Raw genomic sequence first — 24,880 nt, 5'->3', positions numbered from 1 at the left:
AATGATAAAAACTCACTTTAGAGTACCGCCAGATGATTCTGGCTCCAATGCTTGTCCTGTCAATGAAAATGGTTGCCACACAGGTGTATACATTATACCGTTTCGGCTCAAAGCAGTGAGCCAACGACCACCGCCTTGCAAAAAACCTCGTCCTCTACATGGTCCACCCAACCACACAATTGGCTCGTCAGTTCGGGATATCTAAAAAGTAGCAATATATAATGGGTTACAATCAGTAGTGTGCAATAGGTACAATAGGTTCACACCGGCTCGATATAGCCGGTTGCTAAAATAATTTTAGTTCAAAGAGACGGTTCTTAAAACAGGGAATTAGAAACAACATGTAAAAAATTAAATGTTTTAGATGTTCAAAAACGAAAATAAATATCATGAGATGTGGTATTTTTTAAATGTCCGACGAAATGTACAGATTTCTTGTAACAACTTGCTGAATATGGTTGTTAGCACTCGTTAGCAGGCATACATGACCATGGCTGAAAAGAGTGCTGACTAAAACTTGAAAGATATAGTGGGAGAGTTTTCGCCTTCTTCCTTCTTTTTCTGATAGCTTCTATTGCAAACCGCTTCATTTTTTCTCACATTGTTTTTCTGAAATATCATCTCCAGAGACTTAATTCCTTCAGTGTCATAATATCTGATTATCAATTATGTCATAGTATCTGAATACCTACTGTACGAGTTCCTGTAAAAATATTTTAATAAGCTACATTACTTTTAAAATAATAATATAAATATTTTAACAGTAACAATGAAGCGACAAACTCAAAGTTTGGTATCTACATTAGAAATTTTAGCAGCACACCACTAGTTACAATGGAATAAACACAATCAACAACTACTAAATATGTATTGAAGCACCAGATTGAAATCAAAGTCTGTAAATCAGTAACATATTTTATTAATTTTAAACAAATCACCTGTATGGCAGATATGGTCAAATGTGCTAGCAAATGTAGACATGGCAGTGTTCGAACTTCTCCGCGAAGAGCGCGAGCTGCTGCTCGTTTCGCTGTCAATCTTTGCGGATGAGGAGACGAGCGAATGAGCTGCGCTGGAACTTGTCCAAAATTAGCGATCATTCCTTCAACAGCTGCTCTCTCCCCAGGATCGGCTATTGCATCCAAATCAACTGCACCTTCGTAACTAAAAAAAAAGTATTTAATCTTCACGTAAGAATATATATTCCAATAATTACAAGCATACCTGCAATAATAAAATACGTTCAATGCTTCAACAGCTCTAGGTCCTCTTTGTTTATAACCAAATATAAGATCAATCCAATGATGGAGATTTTCAGATACATATTCAGACTCGAGGGCTTTGCGATGAAGATATACAAAATGTTCAGCACTTCCTTCGGCCCACGGAGGCAATGCGACTTCGCCTACATGATAACTTGTGCCTTGCAGAATTCCAAGATCTAGGCTATAATTTAAATAATATTATCACGCACTATTGTGATGTTTTCAAAATATAATATAAGACATACTTATTTATATTCTTTAAAAATTCCGGAAAATAGAAAAACTCCGGTGTCAACTCTTTAACATCATTTGGATTATTCATGAGCATCTTCCAAGTTTGTGCTATTGAATGAAACTGTCTATCAGCAACGTCAAATCTACCACTTTGTAATTCTATATGTAAAGAAGTGAACGGCTCCACTCTTAGCAGATAATGAAGCACTCCTGCAGAATTCGAGTAATGTGTTCCGTAATGAAATTTAGAGATGACTCCAGTCGGATCTTCAAAGTTGTCATATTTAGCTCTGACTTCAGCTTCATTTTTAGGATTGACGACTCCGATAGGTTTAGAAAGATTACGGAATGTGGCCGGATTCTCCAAATCCAATATCTCACTGTGATAATCGGCCAAAATCCATGGATAAACTGGATATTGAGACAGATCATTGTATGTTCTTCCAGCTATCATGTTTAAGTGCATCAGATAGTCAAAATTGGTTATTTCGCGGTTGATCCATTTTTGAGTTAGACCGGAAGCTTTCAGTAATTCTGAAGGCGATTGTCCGCTACCGTATAAGATATTAGGCGGTTGAAGGCCCAAAATTCTTGAAAATACTCCATTTCTTGTCTGAATCAATAAAAAAATATGTAAAGTTACTCTTTAAGAATCAGTGAATTTAATTACATTATGCAATGATACCTTAGTAGTGAAATTTAAGAAATAATTGGTTTGATCCAATAAGAATATTTCCAGAGCACTTCTTCTGAGGTTATACCGTCTTAAATGTATTTCTCGCAATTGTGATAAAGATATCTGAAATTTTATATATAATATATATAATATCGATAGACTTGAAATTTAGTTTTAAGATATAATTATTACGGTAAAATCTTGTCGTTCTACGTCTTCTTTGATCGGACTCAAATCGTGAAAGTAAAGATAGTTTGTCGTCACATCAAGCCTTCCTTTGAATTTAGTCATCAGTGTTATTAATTCACATTCTTGTGAGACTATCATCTTTTCTTTGCCCGTCTCCATTGATTGTACTCTAAAAATTAATATTATTAAAGAAATATTTATATACAATTTATTAATAATTATAGTTTTACTCAGGCTCGATTGATAGTTTGATATCTTCATCAGCCAAAAAGTCATCGTCAGCTTGGGGAGCTCTCGGGGGAGCAAACTTTTGAATACTTCCTGTCGTTCCAGAAGTAGAATTGCTCCTTCCAAGATTGTCTCGCAAGCGAGCTGCAGCCGTAAATTGTTCTGATTTTGATGCTGAATTTAACACATCCAATTTTAATCTCATCCGACTCAAGTTTTCGTGTGGAGACAGACGCCAGAACTTGGAAACTTCTTCCCTGTAACAATATGATACATATATGAATATATATTAGATTATTATTTTTATAAAATAGCTGTTTGAATGCAGTTTCAATGAAACAATACAAATCATGTATTAAAAATTTTATTTCATATAAATGTAATAACAATGTTTTTCAAAAGCTTTATGAATATTTTTCTTTAATATATAATAAAAGTGCTTAAAATAAAAAAGTGCAATGAAAACATCAAACATAAAGAAGAAAAGTATATAAAAAAGTGATAAAGAAGATAAATTAATTTGGCCTTAAGAGAAAAAATCATAAAATTAAAGAAATTTAAACAGCCACTATTTTAGCAGGAACTGGAGCTGCTGCAATAACGGGAAAGTCTCTTGAAACAATAGCGTTGAAGCCGTTCAAAGAATCTGCCGTGTAAATGACCGTTCTGATCGCACCATCGGGCTCTACCAAGCTGTAAGATCCTTTGACTACATCTCCGTCTCTAACTTCTTCTTGAGCTTTCGAATCACCAGTGAGGCTGTCCCTGACGCTGTATGCGAATTGGTATTGAGGATATGCATCTTCTTCTACTACAGCAGCTGCTAATGGTGCTGCTACAGGAGCTCCTACTAGACGCCCAACGGAGGGTGCGACAAAAGCTGCTGGTGCCAAACCTGCCATGGAGGCTGCGATGCAAGCCAAGACGCAAGCGATCTATAATATAACATGTATTTTATTATATTTAATTTTTGAAAATCATTTATCATATTGGCAGCTTACAGTGAAGAACCTCATCTTGCTGTGTGTTTGTTTGTCAAACTTGATTGTGTGACTGAATGTGGTGCTGTAAGATTCACCCAAATTTATATGTGTTTGTCGTGGTCTGTGGAGAGCCTTCAGGTCTCGTGATTGTCTCAATTTTGCCCCACCAGCACTAGGAGACAAAAGACAATAGACTACGAATTTCTGACCACGTATCGTGACGCAACATATGACATGACACTCGTTGTGAATCGGAATGAATTTCGGTATGGAGTTTCCACGGAATTTTAAGTAATGTCATTAACATAGATTCAAAAACAAAATAAAAACTGTGTTTTATTATTTTTATCTGGTTTAATGCAATAGCGTTAGTTATAAATAATATATAAGTCAGTTAGGGCGAAGTAGAAAGGTGTAATTCTATCATTATCTTAAAATTATTTACAATTCATCGTTTATTTTCTCGGAGAATTTTATACATAAAATCTTGCTCCTTATAATGTTTTATACATATACTCCAATTACACATATAAGCAATTGACCCATTGAATCGACTAAATTCATTAAATTCTGATCGCTCGTCGACGATTTGCACAACGCAAACATATGAAAACATTTTACTCAACGTCGATTACTAAAGTTGTATACGAGAGGAATTTTAATTTTGTTAAACGAAACTTATTACGCAGAAATGTGTTTTAATGAATTAAAATAGATTGCCTTTTAAATTAAATTCACCAACTCATATACTGTATCACAGATATTTTAATTCAAGCTAGGGATTTGTATACTTATTTATAAAATGCTTAACAACGGCAGTAAATATATGTAGACAAAAAGTACATAAAAATTAAAAAATCAAATGCGTAATTCCCATAAGTTCTTTCTCTTGAAAGTAAGCGTCGCTGGTTCTAGCAAGTGTTTTGTGGATAGAATCAATTTTCCGCACAACTGAAAGTGGAAAATCGTTACAAGGTAGCCTCGGGCTCTTCGTATTCCTACTGAGACCAATTGGGCAACGGTAACCGCTCGATCGGTCACTATTTAAGTCACTAGTTCCTTGGACAACTGTGCAGTGGCATTCACAACCGAGCTTCGATTCAATTCGATTGCAAGCGATTTTGAATAATAAAAATAAGTAAATCAGAGTCTTTTAAAGCAAGCCACTTTCACTAATATGATGTAATGTGTGAATATTTTCACATATGTTAGAAAAAATATGAAATATGGCTAAAAAATTTGACAATGAAATATTGGGAGAGTATCAGTTTGTATTATGAGCCAACAGGTCTACCATACTTGGCAAGATTGGGAACCGACACGGCTATTTTAAGCACCAAGTTGCTGCGATTGAGGCATGCTAAGCTCTGTCTATCAAAAAAGTAAAACATCATTTCCATTTTAATAGCATTGTATTTTTACTTTCTGAATTTATCATATATCAACCGCACTTCTAATTAATAATTGCCCCCCTGCAACTATTCTGACATTTATATGAGAAAATTATAATGACATTTTACCATCATTTCCTGTGGCCTTCGCATGATTCTTCTATGAGTCACTGTACTCTCGGAAGGTGTTGCGGATAGCGTCTAAATGCGAAATTCTCGCAATCGGCACACATTCCATCTTTGGATAGGGCTGGTTAACTATGGGGACCCAAGGGCTTGCGAAAGACGGTCGCCATTTTGTAATAATTGCAGCAAGTAAAAAATGTCGGTCGGCGAGATTGATGTCGATAAAATGGAGTCAATAATGAAGGCAAAAGGCATCAAGTTCGAATCGGTGAAATTCTGCGTTACATTGCTCGAGAGTTCTCACGTGACGATTGGAATGGTAGAGAATTTAAAATAAATTTATTGTCAATAATTATGGTGTATGGTGTTATAGTGCCATAACATGCGAGAAAATATGTATACAATAAAACTTTCTTAATACAAATAAATGTCAGTATATTGCAAATTTTTAAAATGTGTTTGTTAAAAGGAGATAACTAAACTTATAAATTTAAATCTGCTTTTGAGATGCAATTTTATATTTTTTAGTGATTTACATGAATTTTTTTATTACTAAACTTACTTAGAAGCGGAGAGAACATTTTGCTCATTATAGTGTAGATTAAAATTATACAGAATTTACGTAATTTTTATTCTATAATATTTACATAAATTTATTTTATATTACGTGTGTAGAACTAATAAGTATATGAAAGATAAAACTTATGAAAATAAATATTAAATGTGAAATAATCAAAATATTATAATAAATAAATCAAATAAATATAATCATCAATCACATAAATATATTTTTAGAATTAAATATGTCGCGTTTTAAACAAAAATTAATGATTTTCTATGCACTCCTTTCACATAAGATGCTTTCGGAAATTGTAACTGATTAAAAATAAGGAGTAATATAGGAATATATTTTATTGGAATAATGGCACATGGTATAAAAATTTAGGAGGCGTCAAAAACGATATTTTTTTATTTTGTCAAAAACAATGTTTTTCTATATTTGTTTCAAAAAAAAGATTTATTTTATTTTTAAAAATCTTTTTTTCCGACAATATAATAAATTAATGAAAATAAAGACATAAATGGGACAAAAAGGTTTTGGTACCCAGTTGTCCTAATGATTTTTATTATTACTCGTAGATAACGCACTAAACAATTAACGTAAAAAGTATTTTTAAAAGTACCTGAATGCAAGGAAGATTGTTTAAAAGTTTCTTCTTGTTTGAAACACGAAATATGCATTAATATATACAAGGATAAACATGGGCAACTTAAGTCGATATTTGACCTATTTGTTAATTATATTTAAAAATTTTTTTTTTGCAAAACTCGCAAGGATGTATCAACATTTAACAATATATCGCAACATAACGTCAGTAATACAACATTCAGTTCAACTTTAAATGAATGGGCATCTAGCATATTTTCTAGCTAAACAACATTTAAAAATACTAAATACACTATGACAATTAGATATAGTTGCAATCATGCAATGTAATAAAAAATCAATTCATATTCAAACAAACAAATATACAAAGCACAAATCATAATAAACAAAATAAAATGGATGAAGATATAATTAAAATAGTCTATTTATTTCACCAATAACTGCCGGGGTATTTGAATATTTGGGTTTTGCTAATCATTAAAAATTATGAAACATGCGAGCTTCGTTTTTCTATCAACAATTTATTAAAATTTTATTAATAATATCAATACCGGTATTGACTGTTTTGTCTTTCGGTAAAACCGGTATTGAATTACTAACGAATTCATAAAAAGATGTTCATTCTTTGATAGCTATATTATAATATTGATACAATAAATGCTTTATAAAAAACTTTGCTATAATTCACATATTCATTTAATTTAAATTTTTATTAAATCTTCAGTTGTAACCTGACAGGCGTAAGTCTAATGCGTTACAACAGGGTAAAGCTGTACCAACTGAGTAAGTCAATAAGATATAATGAATACATAAAAGTAAGTATTAATCATCAGACTAAAAGTCTGAGAATCGGTGACATCTATATTAATAATTATAAATTATTATATGCTATATAATTTATAATCAATAGATGTCACTGCAACTGGGGCCGGTTTTTTTATTAATAGCGCAATTATTTTAATAAAAATTCGTGTGCCGCTGCCGGGGCTTGAACCCACAACCTCAGAGTTATTAGTCTGAGACGTTACGGACTTGAATATTATATAATATATTTAAGCCGTTAGCATTGTAGATAACATATACATCTGTTTTTAAAATATGATGTATAAAAGTCAGATTGATCATAATAAATAAATAAAAGTGCAGTAAAATAAGCACTAATATAAAAACGGTAATATATAGTGGATTTACACTATTTTTTAATATTTATAATAAATGATTGAGATAATCTTATTGTATTGCGGCACCTAATAAGAGCTTTTATTGTTTAAAACTAAACTTATAGAATTTATAAAACCTTCATTAAAAACAACATTTAAAAATTTCCATCATCCACATAGGGTTTTATTGCACATCATAAATTACATTACTATACAATTATGACTATAAACATAATAAATAACATCATTAAAGCATTAAATTAATGAGATAATCGTGATAAATGAGCATGGCGAGTGATGATTTGATTCTGTAGTATGTACAAGAAGAAGATGATGAAGAAGAAGAAGTAAAAAAGATCAAATAATAACAACAACAATAACAAAAATACAAAAAAGTAATAATGTATGGATAAATAATAAGCTAAATAAGGGTTGTAGCTTTAGAAGATTTGCTTAATGAAAGTGGAATCAAATCGTCATGAAGAATGTCGAGTCGTTAGGGCACTTCACCACTGATGGTGGTAAGCCGGAGCGGCGGCTACGACTTTGGTGGCGTGGACAGCGACTGGAGCGGCATGATAAGCTACTGGAGCGGCATGATAGGCTACTGGAGCGGCATGGACAGCTACTGGAGCGGCATGGACTGCTACTGGAGCGGCGGCTACAACCTTAGCGCCTCCTGTCCTTTCTACGACAGCGTTGAATCCATTGACGTGATCAGCGGTGTAAGTGACCTTGCGGACATGACCGTCGGGTTCCACCAGACTGTAGCTGCCATGTACGACTCCATTTTCGAGGTGCTCCTCGGCGTTCTTGGAGTCACCGGTGTGTGGATCGGTCACTCCATAAGCGAAGTCGTATTTGGGGTTGGGGTCGATGGGTTCTGGCTCGGCTACTTTGGTGATGATCTGTTTTTGGTAGACTGGAGCGGCGTGGACTACTGGAGCGGCGTGGACTACAGGAGCTGCGTGGTACACTGGAGCTGGTTGGTATACTGGAGCTGATTGGTACGCGATGGCTTTTTGGATCACTGGCGCGGCGTGGACTACTGGGGCGGAATGGACAACTTGGGCGTAGGCTGGTTGGTAAGATTTTTGAACGTAGGCCTGTTGGTAGACGGGAGCTGCTATTTTAGCTACTGGAGCTGCTACGCTGTAGCTCACCGGCGCTGAGTGGTAACCGTAGTCGGCGACCACCGGCGCGGCATCGGATGCCACCAACAATAAGGTGAAAGATAAAATCTAAAATTATGCAGATACATATATATAGTTTCAATTGAACACATACTTTTTTAAATAATATTATTTTTGTTTTAATACTATTATATGTATTAGGATTTACAATTATTTAGAATATTTTTTTGCCATTATTTCATCAGCTGGGTTATTTTAGTAAATTAGTTAAAATTATATTTGAGTACTTAGTACCCTATTCAACATTATTTTTAATCAAAAATAAATATAGTATATATGGATGAAAAGAATATGAATTGTAAATTTAATAAATTTTCCTGAAATCTGATTAAAAAAAGGATCTGCTCAAGTTATTATCAAAATTAATTTATACATAAAATGCTTTTTTTTTAATCTAGAATATACCAGCAAGTAAATTATGTTTTAAAATTACATTTACTTATTTGATTATATTATGAAAATAAATAAGACTCAAGGGTAGTTCTATTGCGATGATAAAAAAACACTGAGAGTCGAACCTTGGCGATCATCTTGGTTGGACCAGATGAAGCTGGGATGTAAGTTGCTGCCAGCGCACTTCTGATGCTCTTCGTCTCGTCGTAGCGCTTATAAACCTCGCGGACCAAAGCAAAAAAGTCGATTCCGACATCTACACGTTATTAATCCGCGAACGGTGATCCCTAACACACACACATATAGGTATAATACGTATACGTAAATACAAATTCAGACATGGGCAAGAAGCTAGATTCCACAGTACTGATTTTTACGGTCTATCGTAAGTGATCTAGAACGAAGTTGGAAAAAAACGCTAATTACGTATCTACACGTATCTCTAGATACGTATCAATTATTAATTCTGATCGGTTTTAAAGTAGAAGCTGTGCTAATCAGCATGTGTGCTATATGGACGTGTGTATGTGTGTAAGAAAAGAGTTAAGGTCGTAGGGCGTAGGTTGATTGTATCTATTTCAACACAATCAACACAATCAACCAAACAAACATTTTTTATTATTTTATCTTAGATATATTTTTACGAAACGTAATATAAATACCGATAAAATCAATAAATGTTACGTTAATTTTAATTAAATGACAAACAATATACGAATAAAAAGCTACTTAAATTCCCATAATCTAAGTTCATTACCAGAGCACAAATTAGCCATAACCATATTGTACTACGCCCAACGGCAATAAATAAGTCGTAAGGACAGTCGCTCAATATACAATATAAGGAATTGACTTGAGTTTAAAAATTAAAATGTTACGAGAGGAGCTTCCAAAACTTCTATATGTGAGTTTAAAATAATTCATTAAAAGCTTCATTCATATTTAAGTTTTGTATGACACGACTCAATTAAGAAGTCGGGTATGAAAGTAAGTTTATTTATATTTTCATGCTACGATAATATACTGTTAAAAATAGCACTCTTATCTAAAACTACTAAGTCACTGACTACCATTATTAAAAAACAATATCAGTCGAGCGCATTCCATCACATAACATCCTTTCATAAGAAACGTCAAATCGCATCGTTACATTAATTTCGCAACAATCTTGAAACAAAGAAAATATACGTTCGTCCATGCGCATTTTGTGTCCATAAATAAGTTCGAAAATGCGCACACGGACATCACGATCATCAGGAATTCGATCTCCGAAGACCAGGTCGACAATCCTTCGTCTGAGCCATTCTACCATTAGATCTATATACGTTAGAGTGAAGTGCACATATGCAGTTTTGCACTCACGACATTTAACTGGTGCATGCATAGGTTACGGCAATAGACAGACGAAATTGACATCGAACAAGATGTGAGAAATAAGAGCAGTTGCGAATGTATGTTTATGAATGTAAAGCATACAGTACGCACAAAAGTAATGGTTTCTCTCCGCAAAATATAATTCAACTAATACTTGTTAAAAAAAACAGATTATTTAAAATTAACAGAAAGAAAAATATTTAAATATAATATATAAGACAATTAAAAAAATATTGTTGTATTTAAAAAAAGAAACTGTTTAAGCAATGCAATCGATTATGGTGCATGAAAATAATAATGTTGTATTTTATGAAAACACAAAGTATTTTATTATTAATATTAATTAACATTTATAGACGTATATAAATATTTAAGAAAGTTAGAAAATTAATAACATGACTAAAATGTTTAACATAGGAACAGATATATAAAATTTTGTTATTTCGTCACTCACATTTAAATGTAGTTATCTACATGTTTCTGTTGTAGGGAGTCTTGAATAATTTATCAATAGAAAGAGTCAATTGAGCAAAGACGTTTTACGGAAAATCCTCGAGAGAAAACTTCATATAAAAAAACACAAGCATTGAATCACTGTAAGCTAAATTTCTATAACTGTTTGCTACCACTAAGCACTAAGTACGTATTTTATTATTCGCAAAACAATATACCTTTTTTGATCAATAAATAGTTTTTTGTGACCATTAAGAAGCAACCACAATGGTTTATGGTATATTTAATCATCGATTATACCACTGGACTATCGTGCTGGTTTTATTTTTTGTGTAATTTGGAATCTAAAAATATTATATTAGCATGTTTATTATAAACAAATATACAGTACTCAAAATAATTTGCAGGTAGTGCGCCATCATTTAATATTTTTTATTGTTGTGAATGTAATAATATGACTAATACATGCTGAAAAATATGGAGTATAGAAATAATATCAGATAAGTTACATTTGTTTAGTATTGTACAAGCCTTTGACCTCTTTTTAAATTTTGTCTGGCTTTAAATTTTTTCTGAACTTTTTAAACTAGTTGATTGAGCCAAAATCACTTTAAATAACTTTTTTAAGGTAAAATATTGTTTAATTTTGCCGTCAGATTCTAAAAATAGAAGCATAGAAAATATAATTTATCATATTTGGAATATCAGCTATGTTTATATTTTTAATAATGAGTTATATTCATAAAAGAAGTAAGTATTCAAAACTAAAGACCGCTCATGTCGAATTCAGGAAAATATCCGACTAGTAAGTACTACACAGTTTTGACGAAAAAAAATTAATGCTTTCTGCTGCAGCTAAGAAATCATTTTTCATGTATAGATAAAAAAATCTATAATTTGTAAAATATATTGTAAGTGCTCATAAAATAAATAAAAATATATTAAACTCCCAAGGTCAAGAAGAACGCGAAATATTTTTAAGGCTTCTAAATATCATAAAATTTTAAGAACCACTAAATTTGCTTCAGAAAGATTTGATTAAATGAAGGTCTTAATTTGTCTAGGCATAATAAACTACACAACAATTAAACATATAGAAAAACACTAACATGGCGTAAAAAACAGTAAACGTGATGTGAATTGGGTCGAAAAATCGATAATGGCTCAAAATAGCTTTGATGACCTTTGCGCAATTTATATCACAGCTTTGGGCCCTCTAAAATGACGCAAATCAAATTATTTTTTAAAACTACATAATTGTGAGACTCAAACATAATAAAATAATCGCAAAGAATCTGTGCGAAATCGCTAATTTTAAACCAAAAAAATATGACGATTTCATCATGATTACGTCCTGTCTAAGATGATTAAGTTACAGTGAAACAAAACTTAACAAAAAAAAAAGATAACGACTTGCAGTGTCTAAGTATTTAAGCATTTTTCTCTTTGGTTTTTATTTGATCATTTGAGTATATACATATAAATTATAACATTGCATGTAGAAGGTCGCAATTCGTTGTGTTCTAATATGGATTCGATTGCCCAACGATCGAGTTAACAAGGCATGTACAGGTAGGCCGAAATTGAAGATTTTATATTTAATGACCATATAAGATTGATACCTACATGATTTTTCAATGATATCATTGATATAAAGCATTAAATTAATTTTAAATCCGAATTTTGTAGCTGCTCCACTCGTTGATGTCTCTTAAATATAAGTGATTTCAACGATCGGGAAAGATTCAAACCTAAATTTGCATATAAAAATATTGTATATTTAAAAATGTTAAATCAATATATACATATACAAATATGGCTGTAGATTATATACAATTTTCTAAGGACATCTCGTATGGTTAGGCGCGGCGGTTGCGCAACGCAAAGTACTTGTTTGCTTTCAATCAATTAGCTATTAGTCGATACACTTAATCTCACTTGCACAATTATAAAAATAAAGACGGTCGATTGACAAAAAGAGGCAAAACTGGAACGTTTTTATATTATATACTAATATATAAATATATATGAGAAAGATTTAAGAAAGTGTTGCGTAAGTTAAGACTATTTGTATAATATTTAAAACTATTTATCACGCATCGTTAGTGGTTAATGATCGACGTTTGCTGAGAAGAGGTATGAAATTGACACACTATGCCATGTTATTGTCTATGTTCCATTTATGGTAGGAGAGATGAGTATAAATATTTATAGAAGGCGAACATATTTTAAAAACAAAAAATGTTTCGTAAAATTATTCGTAAGCATCATTAAGACGTCTAGAAATGTAGGTACAAAAATATGGGTTAACGAACTGGAAAATTTAAACAATGGACGAAAGAAAAAAATCGGAAAAACACACCATTTTCGTAGAGGGAAACTAGGGGCAGTATACACATGGTTAAGGCAGTGAACATATAATGTGCTCAAATGAAACAAACAAAGCATTATCTGTCTTAAACAGTTACGTACTTAAAATATGAATTCGGTTTCAGTCTGAAGTTATTACAATGCCTACTTGCATGTTAACCTTTAGCAAGGTAACAACTTTTCTAAAGGATGAACGATGACAATAATGAACAATATCGTTTTTGTTTTTTTATTTAGAACAATACAGTGCTAGTTGACACGGAGAAAAAAAAATGGGTACAGTGCATTCACTGTCATAAATTGCACTGGCAAAAATACTCTATAAGCAATATGTTTATGTATTTCATAACTTGTTTATTACCTGTTTTACCGTACTTATTAAATAAAACTGTTTTTGTTCCTTGATCTTAAAACGTCAGAACGAAAATTTACACTATATGCTAATTAAAAAAATATACATTGAAACTATAATATATTATATTTTTTTATGTATTATTACTGTATCATTAAAAAAATATAATATGTTTTTGGTTTCTTGTATAACATTGATAAAGTAATTTTTATTTACCTGTAAATATTTTTAAAAGTATTACTTAAGTTTCAACATTTTAAAAGTATCCATTGTTCCCACATAATTTTGTTTCAGTTTAGTTTTTAACATTTCCCCCAATATCAAGAGGGAATTTTATTATTAGAGCTATTAACTAAATTAGAAACAACTTTTTGTTTATATGTTATATGGGATAGATATTAAAAAAAATATAATAATACATTTTTAGTAATATTCATAAATTAAGAATATTAAAAATAAGCAAATATTTCTTTAAAATCACGTTTATTTGATAAACATCACAAGCATTTATAATTCTTACAAAATAGTATAAAATATAATATATTACACAACTAATAAAAATAAAATATGAGGATTTGAAATATATTTATATCTAATTTTATATAAAAAGAACTTTAGTTCGAAAGGAAAATTTAAGAAAATAGATGACTCAATTAGGAACGTTAGAAATAAAAAAGTAAGAATAAGAATTAAATTTTAGAATAATAAATTAGCACAGAAGAATAAAAATAGAATAGGAATAGATTGTAGTCACTCGACTAAGATTATACTTATCAATAGACGACACTAGTCTTTTAAGGCACGTTTTGGAAGGGGCATTGGTGTTAACGTTCGGATCTTAACCGAATAATTTCAGTGCTGGTAAAGCTGGAACAGCAGGAACTGCTGGAATTACAGCTTTCGCATGCACAACAGGACCTCTCTGCACAATAGCGTTGAACCCGTTGATTGGATCGGCGGTGTAGTATACTGTGCGTAGAACACCATCGGGCTCAACAAGGCTGTAGGACCCCTTCACGACTTCTCCGTTCCTGGACTCCTCTTGGGTCTTCTGGTCTCCGGTCAATGTGTCGTGCACATTGTAAGCGAACGCGTACTGTGGAAATGGATCGTATTGGCTGTTGACGGCTGCTGCTACAGGAAGACCTGGAGCGACAGGAATGACTCCACATTCACTGAAGCCAAAGAGGGCCAGGACGCAGATAACGGTTGCTACCTGATAGTTCAATTTTTAATTATTGTATGTGTCTATGGTGTCTGTGTGAGATATAATGCTTACCTTAAAAGACATGTCGTCAACGTGTGGGTAGTCGATTGACAGAGGAAGCACTTGACTGTGAAAGCACTGAAGAGTGTATGAAATGTAACAGCTGAGTGTTATGCTTTTATAGTGAAATTACCGACGATTACAGCACAAGCATTGTCGCTGAGGAAAGAAATGGGGTGTTGATTAACCGAAGATGAGCATTGAATATTCAATGAACGGACGGAGTTGATTGTTCGTGGTGCACTGGCAGTGATTATTTTTTTTTAATAACGATTTTAAACAGGATTTTTAAACGATTTAAAAATTAAGAAACATTTTAATTAATGATATTAAGCTTTCATCTTAAAAAACTTTTGTTTAAGGTTTTAAGATTTCCGAAGAAATATTTATCAAGATATAGTATTTATATGTTTTATGAAAAACAAACGGATAATAGCTATTCTATTACTATTCTAAAAACTATTACAGAAGTTTTCACTCAAGTGAAAGAGGATATAAAAGCACTTAGCAGCAGAGATGCTACGTTGGTATTTTCCAAATAAATTATTACATTTTTATTGAAAAAGATGAAGAATAAAAATGAATCATTATCAGCAAATAGTTTTAGGTTCTCAAAATATTAAAAAAAATATTGTGTCATATGTTTTATATACAATCAGAACTTCATTCATAAATTTATATATTTTATTAAATGATGTAAAAACCAAGAACTGATGCAACAACAAACAAATAAAAATATTTTTTCAGACTGATTCTATTGACAAAAACTCAAATGATTTTTAATTATTTTGTGTGTATATGTAAAATATATATTTGAGTGAAGTTAAATTTTCACTAACCGTTTCAGTAAAATCATATCTAAATATTACATTTTTTCTGGTAAAAACATATTTCTTCTAGCAAAAATATAATTTAACTAATAAGCGCTAGAGAAATTTATGAAACAATTTCTAAGCCTCCAAATAAAAGATGTAAAGTTAAAGAATGTTTATTAGGTCAATATAATTTCAAATAATAATTTTACTGGGCAATATCAGTGAAAGTGTATTCTTTTACTGCACGAATGATACCACATGATTTCACTGAAATGCTAGTAAAAATATATTTTCATAATATAATATTGCAAGGGTTATTGCTTACTAAGGTTAAGTTTATTTTACTAATGAAAATGTTTATATTAATGTGATTTTAAAGTGCTTTTCAACATGTAACGATATTTTTCTGTTACATAACATAATTACTGGGAACTTTTATGTACCGTTAGACTTGCCTGAGATAAAGCAAATGTATTTCTTTTATGTTGACACGTCACGCATATGATAAAAAATATCGAGCATCTTAAATTAAATATTAAGAAAATTGCGCCGAAATATCAGCCGGTGGGATTTTTTGCATAGATAGGTCGGGACGATATTTTGGCCCTCTGGGACTATGATAGACTTTGATATCCTATCCCGATAAAACTACTTGGGTTAATCCCCTACAATGAGCATTAGTCAAGCACAATTAAATTTTTAATTTAAAAATTATTAAAAAAATATTACATTTTCTCACTGCCACGCGATTAGTAGCGAATGCTGCCAAATGTAGTGCAAAACAAGTGAGCGCATGTCGATTTCCTTTGCGCGGAATGAGTCTTGATGAGTACTCAGGGGAACATTGGATATTCATTGAGAATATACACACGGGAAAGTAGAACTGTCACCAAATTAATTACAAGGTACGACCAACAAAGAGAAAAGGGGAGTACGCACGTGTTTACATTAATGTAATACATGAGAATTAAAATTAAAATAAACATATTTCACCAATTATTTCATGTACCATAAATATAAGAGAAATAATATATATTTTTGGTCCATTACATACATGTAAATATAATTTTATTTTATATTATGTATAGATTATATAAAATATTACAATATTAACATTGTTTATAAAAATAATTATTTAAATAGTATGCATGCCGAAAAAATTGCATAATATTTATTTAATTATTCATGCTATAAAAGAAGTAATTTTTAGATCGAAATGTGCTTTGAATTTTCAATGTCTTATTTTGCCTGAAGAAAACTCAGTAACTCGTGATGATCAAAGAAAGTGACAACGGTAGTCGCGCGTGTTGTGCTTATTAATAATAGCAAGCGATTCTCAAAATATACAAATACACATGTTTGATCAATTTAGAGGTAATCCATATTTATTTATAATTATTTGAAATATATCATAGAAACTCCATATGATATACAAAAATGCTTTTTTTAAGTTTACTAGTGTATAAATTTTCATTAACATAAAAATTTAAATGTTATCTAAGAAAATAAAATACTGTTTACCTCTTATCATGAAAAATATATGACTCGAATGCCAATACATAAATTAGAGTAGATGCATGAAAAAAAATATATGCTAGGTCAGAGTGTGAGAGTTAAGAGTTTTCCACATTTTGAGGACCCCTTTCACTTTCCATCAGTGGTCAACAAATAGGTCGCAGTCGAGTGCCGGAACTGGTTTGGTCATCGCCGAGACATTTTTTGCACGCGTGCCACACATACCAATAAAAAGATGAGATCGAATCGCTGACATTAGCCACTGACGACCTATTATCCAACTGTTATACAATGAACATTTTTTTATTGGCAAACTGCTACTAAAGCGGGGCGCCCTCGATTTTATTAGCGTCTCTAATAAATCATTAATACTAGTATAATGTCTAGAATATAATTTATTATAGGTATATGAATATATATTATATTTTACGTGTCATAGAAAAAATTAGTAGCATTTTTTATTTTAACTTAGACTAAATTAGTACACATATCGATACATTTTTATTAAAAATATAACTACATGATCTCTTTTTGTATCTACAAAAAAATAATAGAATAGTGGTTAAAGTTCTGTATATATTTTTAAATTAAAAATATAATAAAATTATTTATATATAATACAATTTTTAAGGCTCTAAATAAATTTTTTAAATATCTGTCAATATTTATATTTTTTGGTGACCCCGAACAAGACTGATATTAAAAAAAAGACTGTAAAAGTCATTATAAAATATGAATTTAAGTGAATTAGATGGCGCAATATGGCGCTTTAAGTTGAACGATACATTTATTTTTGGTGTACATTTTACATCCTTGACTTTAAAATATGTTTTTAAATGTTACTTGTTACCATTTTTTAAAGGTTGTATATTTTAAAATAAAATATAATTAGAAAGTTTATTTAATGAAGTTAATAATTTATATTACTATATAATTTTGATAAGTTAATTATTTGATTTATTTGAGTTTTATCAAAATTTTCTATTACTATTTAATTGATTGATTGAAATTAAAATAATATTACATATTAACAATATTAAAAAAATACTTTATTTGATGAAACATTTTTTATCCATTAATGTAAATATATTTAAATAAAATCATCACAACTCAACTCTCGTGTTATGAATGTTAAAAATCTAAATAAAAAATATAAATAGCTAAGCTATTGTTTGTTCAGTGCGGTATTAGCGACACCTACACGCATTAGAAAATGATTGTATGTAAAAGTTATGCGCAGTGGTTCAAAAATTTACTAGGATTTCTTATTAAAAATATAAATATATTATCCAAAAAAATATAAAAATTAAGAAATGTATATGATCAAGTGATAACCCTGAATATTTAAAAATTTAGTGGCAAACTGCTTAAGGCTTCACTTAATCAAAAGTCACGAGCAAAATTATGCAAATGAAATAAAATGAAAAATGTGTCAGAAATAACTAAACAAGAACATATTAAGATTTGTATAATGTGCCATGTACATAATAATGATTTTGTAAAACAGGAAGCTCGCTGAAACATCGTATCAAGATGTGTTTCAAAATGGCAAATGCGGGGTATTTTTAATTGTGCTTCTTACGTAAGTCACACTGTTCTTAAAATGAAAATGGTTTTTACGTTTTATATAGCACTAGCCACATAATAGGGTTAGCTAAATAATTATTACTGGTGCGAAACACAGTTACAATAACAAAAACAATGTAAGGTAAGAGTTCATTATGTGGTGACCGTATGCTAAAAAAGATAACGACAAGAACTCGAGCTTTGGACTTTTTTTCATTTAAACATATAAGGCCCCCTAAGACTGCAACTTCCATGCTATATCCACGGAGTGACGCCTTCTTTAGAGGGTCAGCAGCTTGTAACTCAAATTACTTGTATATCAAATTAATTTTCACTATTGAAAAGCATTAATCTATATTAATAAAGAAAATTTAAATAGATTCAAGGCAATTAAAATAGTAAATAGTTTTTCGCTCGTATGTTGAGTTATTTTTTTTAATTATTCGTATCTCGAAATATTCGTAAGTCGAGGTATATAATGATACTATTTTTTACTATGATTTTATATATTTTTGAGGTACTATATTACGTTTTGAGGTTAAGCCTTTTTAAAATTAATTTAATAAATTATTAATGGTTTTGATATCGGTTGTTCTTATATTTAAATTTGAAAGGTGTTGCATTAATTGAGTACATTAATACTGATAAGAGCTAAAAAATACCGTAACTTTTTATTTTTTACTAAGCTCACTAATTATTTTAATATATCATATTATTACTAACGAAATGACATAAGCAAATATATATTTAAAAAAAAACAATTAAATGTTTAAACTTTTAAATTTCTATCTTGTCTGTGAGATTGAAATTAGTTATTATTATATAATTATAATTGCGATCAATAATTAGGTTTGCCTAGATTTTCCTAATCTCACGGATGAATATCATGATGAGTAATTAAAATTGAGCTAGGTCGTATGTATTAGATATTAAAAATTCTCAAATAATGATAAGAATATATTACATTTATTAATAAATTAATGAAACTGAATACAACTACAGAACTGAACATTAAAAATCATTTTATTACCTTCACCGGTGCTATGCAACTCGAACAGTGCACGTATTCTAATTTTTCCCATTTTATTAGCACATTATTATCAGCCGTAACAGCCTGAAATAGATATATGCACGTTAAAAAGCCCGGGGCAAAGGCGTGGTTGTCGTATCACACACATGCCCTGTAATATTTCAGATAGTGTCACAGAAAGCGGAATATAAAAGAAGGCTTGTAAGCGATTACAGCCATAACTTATGAATAATTGACACAAATATCGAACACAATAAACGGTACCTATATTCACTGACTGAGATAATTATTATGAATCTATAGATAAGAAGCTAAGAAACGATTTGAGAAAGCAATAATTATTATTTATAAATAATTGCACTCAAGTGATCCGAACGGTTGTTATATTTCACCAGATACGGTGAAAGGTTGCGATAGTTTGCAAAATTGGCTGATGCAAACGGTTTAGGAACTTTGTCATACTGATATGTACGCATATATTGTGCGAAGAGGCCAGGGTCAGATTTAGAATTGCATTACTGAGCATTTGCATTAAAATGATGTCAATATTGAAAATATAATAATCATTTTTTATTATATAAATTTATAGTAACATTAGGTGTTTATATTAAAAAAAATATTATCTGCACCTAATTTAATTTTTGGTTTAAAAGTTTTGGTTAAGATTCATTATCTATTTATCTATATATAAAATGTGTATGTATTTATAACATTTGATTTAAACATATTGCATAAATGTTTGATAATAATTGCAAACATTTATGCAATAGATATAAATCATTTTGAAGATATAAAAATTTATTATCAATATTATTATAGTTATGGTATAATTTTCTATATTTATTTAATCTCTATGTTAAATATTACTTAACGTTTCAATTAAAGCAAACAAGAATAAAAATTAAAAATAATATTCAGAGAGCGATAAAAAAATAGACTACCATCAGTATAATTATTCTAACCAATATATGTACATATATGTAAAAATAATAAACTTAACATTTTTTATACTATTTAACAGAGTTCTACGTTAATTTATTTTTACGTAAACGTCCAAATTATTGCTACGTTAAGAATATTCCCGTCAAAAATCAGCAGTAAACATACGTGTTTATGGTTAAATAGCGACACTGGATGAATACATATATATTTTTGTATTAAATGAGGATAGAATCTAAAATATATACATGTCATTCATTATATAACTATAAGGTCAGAATAGCACCTGAAAGGTCTAGACTGGTAACACAAAAGCTACGGGTTCGAGTCACGGCAGCAAACTCAAAATTTTATTTAAAAAAAATGCGCTATTATTTGATAAAAATAAATTACCGATTATAAATTATAATACACACATTAATTGATAATTAAATATATAGATATCACCAACTCTAAGGCCAAAAAGTTTGGTGGTTAATACTTGTAGGTATTCATTAGGTCTGATAAAACATATTTAGAATAATATAATATAATTTTATCAGCTTTTTTAAAAGTACTCTAATATAATTTTCAAAATGTTATCTATTTATTATTTTTAGATTATTTATTTACTATAATGATCTAACAGGTAACCAAAATGTGTCATTTTATACCATATATATGGCGCATGAAAAAATACACAGATTACTAAATAAATGGATTTGACTTTAGATTAAGCGCTTTTCAAATGAGTTATTAATTATATTAATTAATTTTATTTTTACTTAAAAATATAGATTTTTTTGGTTTTTATATAATAATTTTATGTATAATATTAGTTAATGATAACGCATTTAAAAATCTAATACTTATTTGTGGAAATTAAGACAACGGATAACAATTAGAAAACATAACAGAACAATTAAATATATTTTAAAATAACATTTCATTTTAATATGAAATTTTCACTTAAATTGTCACTTAAAAAATCACAAAAAACTGTACGAAACCCCAGAATAAATTTTTTACCGTAAAACAATATTTTTACAATAATTTATTAGTTACTGGTTTTACTCACATATCAAAGCAAAATTTTATAAAAAATGGTTTTTAATCGTTATTGATTCAGAGAATCAGATTTTATTACCTTCATTTGTATGATGTTTTTTCATACTGATTCAAGATAATCAAGGACCATTTTTGATCAAGTTTTGACACACGCACTTCTCGCATGATACTGCTTTGATTGAACTAGTTTCTCGCGCAATGTGTAGCGCTTTCGTCCATTGTCGAAGGAGAGGCACAATCGGCGTTAACGTCACAAGTAAGTGGTTGGGGTGGTAGTCAGATCAGTATATAAAGGTGGGCACAACTTCACCACCGTATCAGAGTAGCACCAGCTGAGATCACACAGAGGGTCACACAACAGCACCAGCAAAAATATGATGTCCAAAGTAAGTAAAACTATCAATTACTAATATATTAATTATAAATAATCAATTGGGCTAAATACAATTATTGTTTCAGTTAGTATTCCTTTTAGCTGTAAGCTATGCCAGCGCCGGTCTCATCGGCGCTCCGGCCCTTGTCAACCCTTATGGAGCCTACGCTGCTCCAGCTGTAGCCAAAGTAGTATCCCCAGCGTACTCAGCCTATGCCCACCCAGCCTATCCAGCATACGGACCAGCCATTGCTAAAGTAGCCGTCCCAGCCATAGCCAAAGTAGCCGTAGCCGACGAATACGACCCCAACCCACAATACAGCTACTCTTATGACATCCAAGTAAGTGATTATTAAATAAAATACAATGAAGTTAAATTGATAGACAGCGTTATTAGTAAATTAAGATAAACGCAAAATTTAACTGTTTAGTTTCTAGAATAAAAAACATACTCAGCTTCAATACAGTATGTGATTAAAATTAACTTTTAAATGTAGAGAGTGTTATCAAGTAATGGTTAATGTCAAATTTGCGTGCAAACTTCATAGTAAAATTGGTCTGAAAACAAACAGTCGTGAAAAAGTTCAATCAAATTTAATAAACGCAATTTCCGTTTTAAAATTGCACAATTAACTTTGCTCACTACTATCTAGTAATATTTTATATTATATATTCAGTGAATTTGATTTAAATATAGTTATTTAAAATATATAAATAAATAACTTGATAAGCTTTATTGGCAAAATTATACTATTATTTGATAAAACGTATTACTAAAAAATCAATCAAATTTAATAAACTTTTATATTGTCTGAAAAATCAGAATTAGTGATTTTATATAATTAAAATTCATATCGATCAATACAGATTAGATTTTCTAGATTTTTTCTAATCTCACAGATGAATATCGTAATGCTTAATAAATAACTAAATTGCAATCAAGCTAAGTCGTACATATTATATATAAAAAATTCTATAATAATAAGCTACTTCAGCTGATAGAGAATGTCATATATTAAAAAAAATAATAATAAAATTAAAAATAACACCTCTTTGAGTTGGGTTGTATATTACTCACAATAAAAAACTTAACGTCAATGATTACAGTCTTAAGTCTTTACCTATAGAATTACTAATTAATATAAGACTTATACAACATTTATATACTATGAGTGTTTTTTAAGTTAAAAACATAAAAAACAATATTTTAATAACTTATTTAATAATTATTTCCTGCAAATTTTAAGACTATAACTGGTTTCGCATAACACGCGCCTAAGTGCTCACTAATATTTCTGTGAGTCTTGCTTTATGATGGATACATTCATACATAATCGACTTTCATTGTTTTCAAGCTCTTTACTTTACATACTACTACTACATAATAATCGCCACTTATGTGCGTCTAAAAGGATACTAAAAATATTTTTTAATTCGTATAACACAAATATTTATTATTTCAGGATGCCCTGACCGGAGACTCTAAGGCCCAACATGAGACTCGCAATGGAGACGTAGTCCAAGGATCCTACACCTTGATCGAACCCGATGGCACCAGGCGTACAGTCGACTACACCGCCGACCCCGTTAACGGATTCAACGCCGTAGTTCACAAAGAGCCAGTCGTCGTAGCCAAAGCTGTAGTCCCAGCCGTAGCCAAGGCATTCATCCCAGCCGTAGCCAAAGCCGTGTACCCCGCTGCCCCATTGGGACTGGCCAGGCCCTACGGGTACCCGTATGCCGCCCATGCCGCCGTTCCAGTCGGCGGACACTACCTCGGCTAGATCCCGAATGATCCAGAATTCCTGTCTGCCACGCTACCGGTAGACAACCGACCTATGAATAAGACTTAGAAACCACCCTTCATACCTTATGATCATCATCAACATCATGCTTCTGACCAAGGCAAATAAACGATAATGTAATTGAATGTACATCTGAAAATGTACACTGTATAGTTTAATAGTATTTATTATGTATTTGATACAACCGCGTGTACAAAATATAAAACATTTAATATAAAATTAACTTGATTTTTCATTAACAATATAAAACACATAGAATAGAGAACTGTTATAAATGAAAGTGAAGGAAATATTACACACGGCAAAGCGTTTAATGTTGAACAGAGAACCAATGCTTATAAATTAAAGGTCGTAAGTTCAACTTTTTTATATGGATCCACAACATTTTTAATTTTCTTCGTGTCTGAAAGATCATATTTAATGATTATTATTAATTATAATTTTGATTGATCACATCACATTGGGTTTTCCTAGCTTTTCTTTATCATATTCGTTAATATTGGGATGATAGTTAAAATCGAGCTAGATTCAAGCTTTATGATATGAAATAATATATGTATCATTAAAGATAATTAGTTTTTAATTTTTATTTTTATTATTAAAATACAATAATAAGATATTTTACTAGGGATCAGATAGACAAACATCTGAGATATGTGCACTATTTGAATTAATCGTCGTTTAACAAGAAGTATATTAATTTTCAGAACAATCTTATTTTATGTAAATAATATTTTTAGAACCAAGAATAATCAGAGTATAAGCTAATGGATTTATGAATAGCCTTGCAGAAAACCATTAGCGCTTAAACGTGATCTATCGTATCGATTCGAATAACGAAATGTACAGAAATATTCTCAAAATATCATCACCTAGCGAGTAGGTACAAATTTCATCGTTGAGCACTGCTATAAAAGTATATTTTTCTGATAAAAGCAAAGATTGGTTTAGGGATCTGGTTGGGACGT

At 30.6% G+C, this 24,880-nt stretch overlaps 4 protein-coding genes across 5 annotated transcripts in view; 1 reads left to right on the top strand and 3 right to left on the bottom strand.

Annotated features, from left to right (window-relative positions):
- Positions 1-24,880, bottom strand: part of LOC148236549 (neurobeachin-like protein 1) — an 80,910-nt gene that overhangs the window by 8,626 nt on the left and 47,404 nt on the right. For both annotated transcript variants that reach the window (XM_088181994.1, XM_088181993.1), the window contains 7 exons: positions 2,595-2,849; positions 2,368-2,533; positions 2,185-2,298; positions 1,511-2,112; positions 1,225-1,446; positions 939-1,164; positions 17-201 (listed from right to left, as the gene is read on the bottom strand). In XM_088181994.1, the coding sequence (XP_088038120.1) occupies positions 17-201; positions 939-1,164; positions 1,225-1,446; positions 1,511-2,112; positions 2,185-2,298; positions 2,368-2,533; positions 2,595-2,849 (1,770 nt within the window). The remainder of the gene's footprint in view (positions 1-16; positions 202-938; positions 1,165-1,224; positions 1,447-1,510; positions 2,113-2,184; positions 2,299-2,367; positions 2,534-2,594; positions 2,850-24,880) is intronic.
- On the bottom strand, positions 3,026-10,318 carry LOC148236553 (uncharacterized). The gene is made up of 6 exons (XM_088182778.1): positions 10,195-10,318; positions 9,132-9,262; positions 7,931-8,661; positions 4,862-4,919; positions 3,594-3,815; positions 3,026-3,527 (listed from the first exon to the last, which is right to left on the bottom strand). The coding sequence occupies exons 1-6, from the start codon at positions 10,316-10,318 to the stop codon at positions 3,150-3,152; spliced, it is 1,644 nt and encodes a 547-aa protein (XP_088038904.1). The 3' UTR covers positions 3,026-3,149.
- On the bottom strand, positions 14,022-14,981 carry Cpr64Ab (Cuticular protein 64Ab). Its single transcript, XM_088182001.1, has 2 exons — positions 14,835-14,981; positions 14,022-14,771 (listed from the first exon to the last, which is right to left on the bottom strand). Exons 1-2 carry the CDS (start codon positions 14,844-14,846, stop codon positions 14,394-14,396), a joined length of 390 nt encoding a protein of 129 aa, XP_088038127.1. The 5' UTR covers positions 14,847-14,981; the 3' UTR covers positions 14,022-14,393.
- On the top strand, positions 16,406-24,132 carry LOC148236551 (cuticle protein 18.6-like). Its single transcript, XM_088181999.1, has 4 exons — positions 16,406-16,542; positions 21,850-22,120; positions 22,194-22,448; positions 23,571-24,132. Exons 2-4 carry the CDS (start codon positions 22,109-22,111, stop codon positions 23,889-23,891), a joined length of 588 nt encoding a protein of 195 aa, XP_088038125.1. The 5' UTR covers positions 16,406-16,542; positions 21,850-22,108; the 3' UTR covers positions 23,892-24,132.

This window comes from Plectrocnemia conspersa, unplaced genomic scaffold (genome assembly GCF_051122295.1).
Source record: "Plectrocnemia conspersa isolate PC_06_02 unplaced genomic scaffold, ASM5112229v1 ptg000003l, whole genome shotgun sequence".
Taxonomy (NCBI): Eukaryota; Metazoa; Arthropoda; class Insecta; order Trichoptera; family Polycentropodidae; genus Plectrocnemia; species Plectrocnemia conspersa.
The sequence above is the reverse complement of the archived record's forward strand: the minus strand, read 5'-3'. Positions and strand labels throughout refer to the sequence as shown.

Excerpts from the sequence above, each read along its gene's own strand:
- LOC148236553 (XM_088182778.1), bottom strand. The coding sequence starts at position 10,318 with ATGGTAGAATGGCTCAGACGAAGGATTGTCGACCTGGTCTTCGGAGAT. Across the intron at positions 9,263-10,194 it reads CAAAATGCGCATGGACGAAC|ATGTCGGAATCGACTTTTTT; the intron begins GTATATTTTCTT and ends AATAACGTGTAG. Across the intron at positions 3,816-4,861 it reads TTGCCAAGTATGGTAGACCT|TGTCATGTCATATGTTGCGT; the intron begins GTTGGCTCATAA and ends ATTCACAACGAG.
- LOC148236551 (XM_088181999.1), top strand. Across the intron at positions 22,449-23,570 it reads GCTACTCTTATGACATCCAA|GATGCCCTGACCGGAGACTC; the intron begins GTAAGTGATTAT and ends TTATTATTTCAG.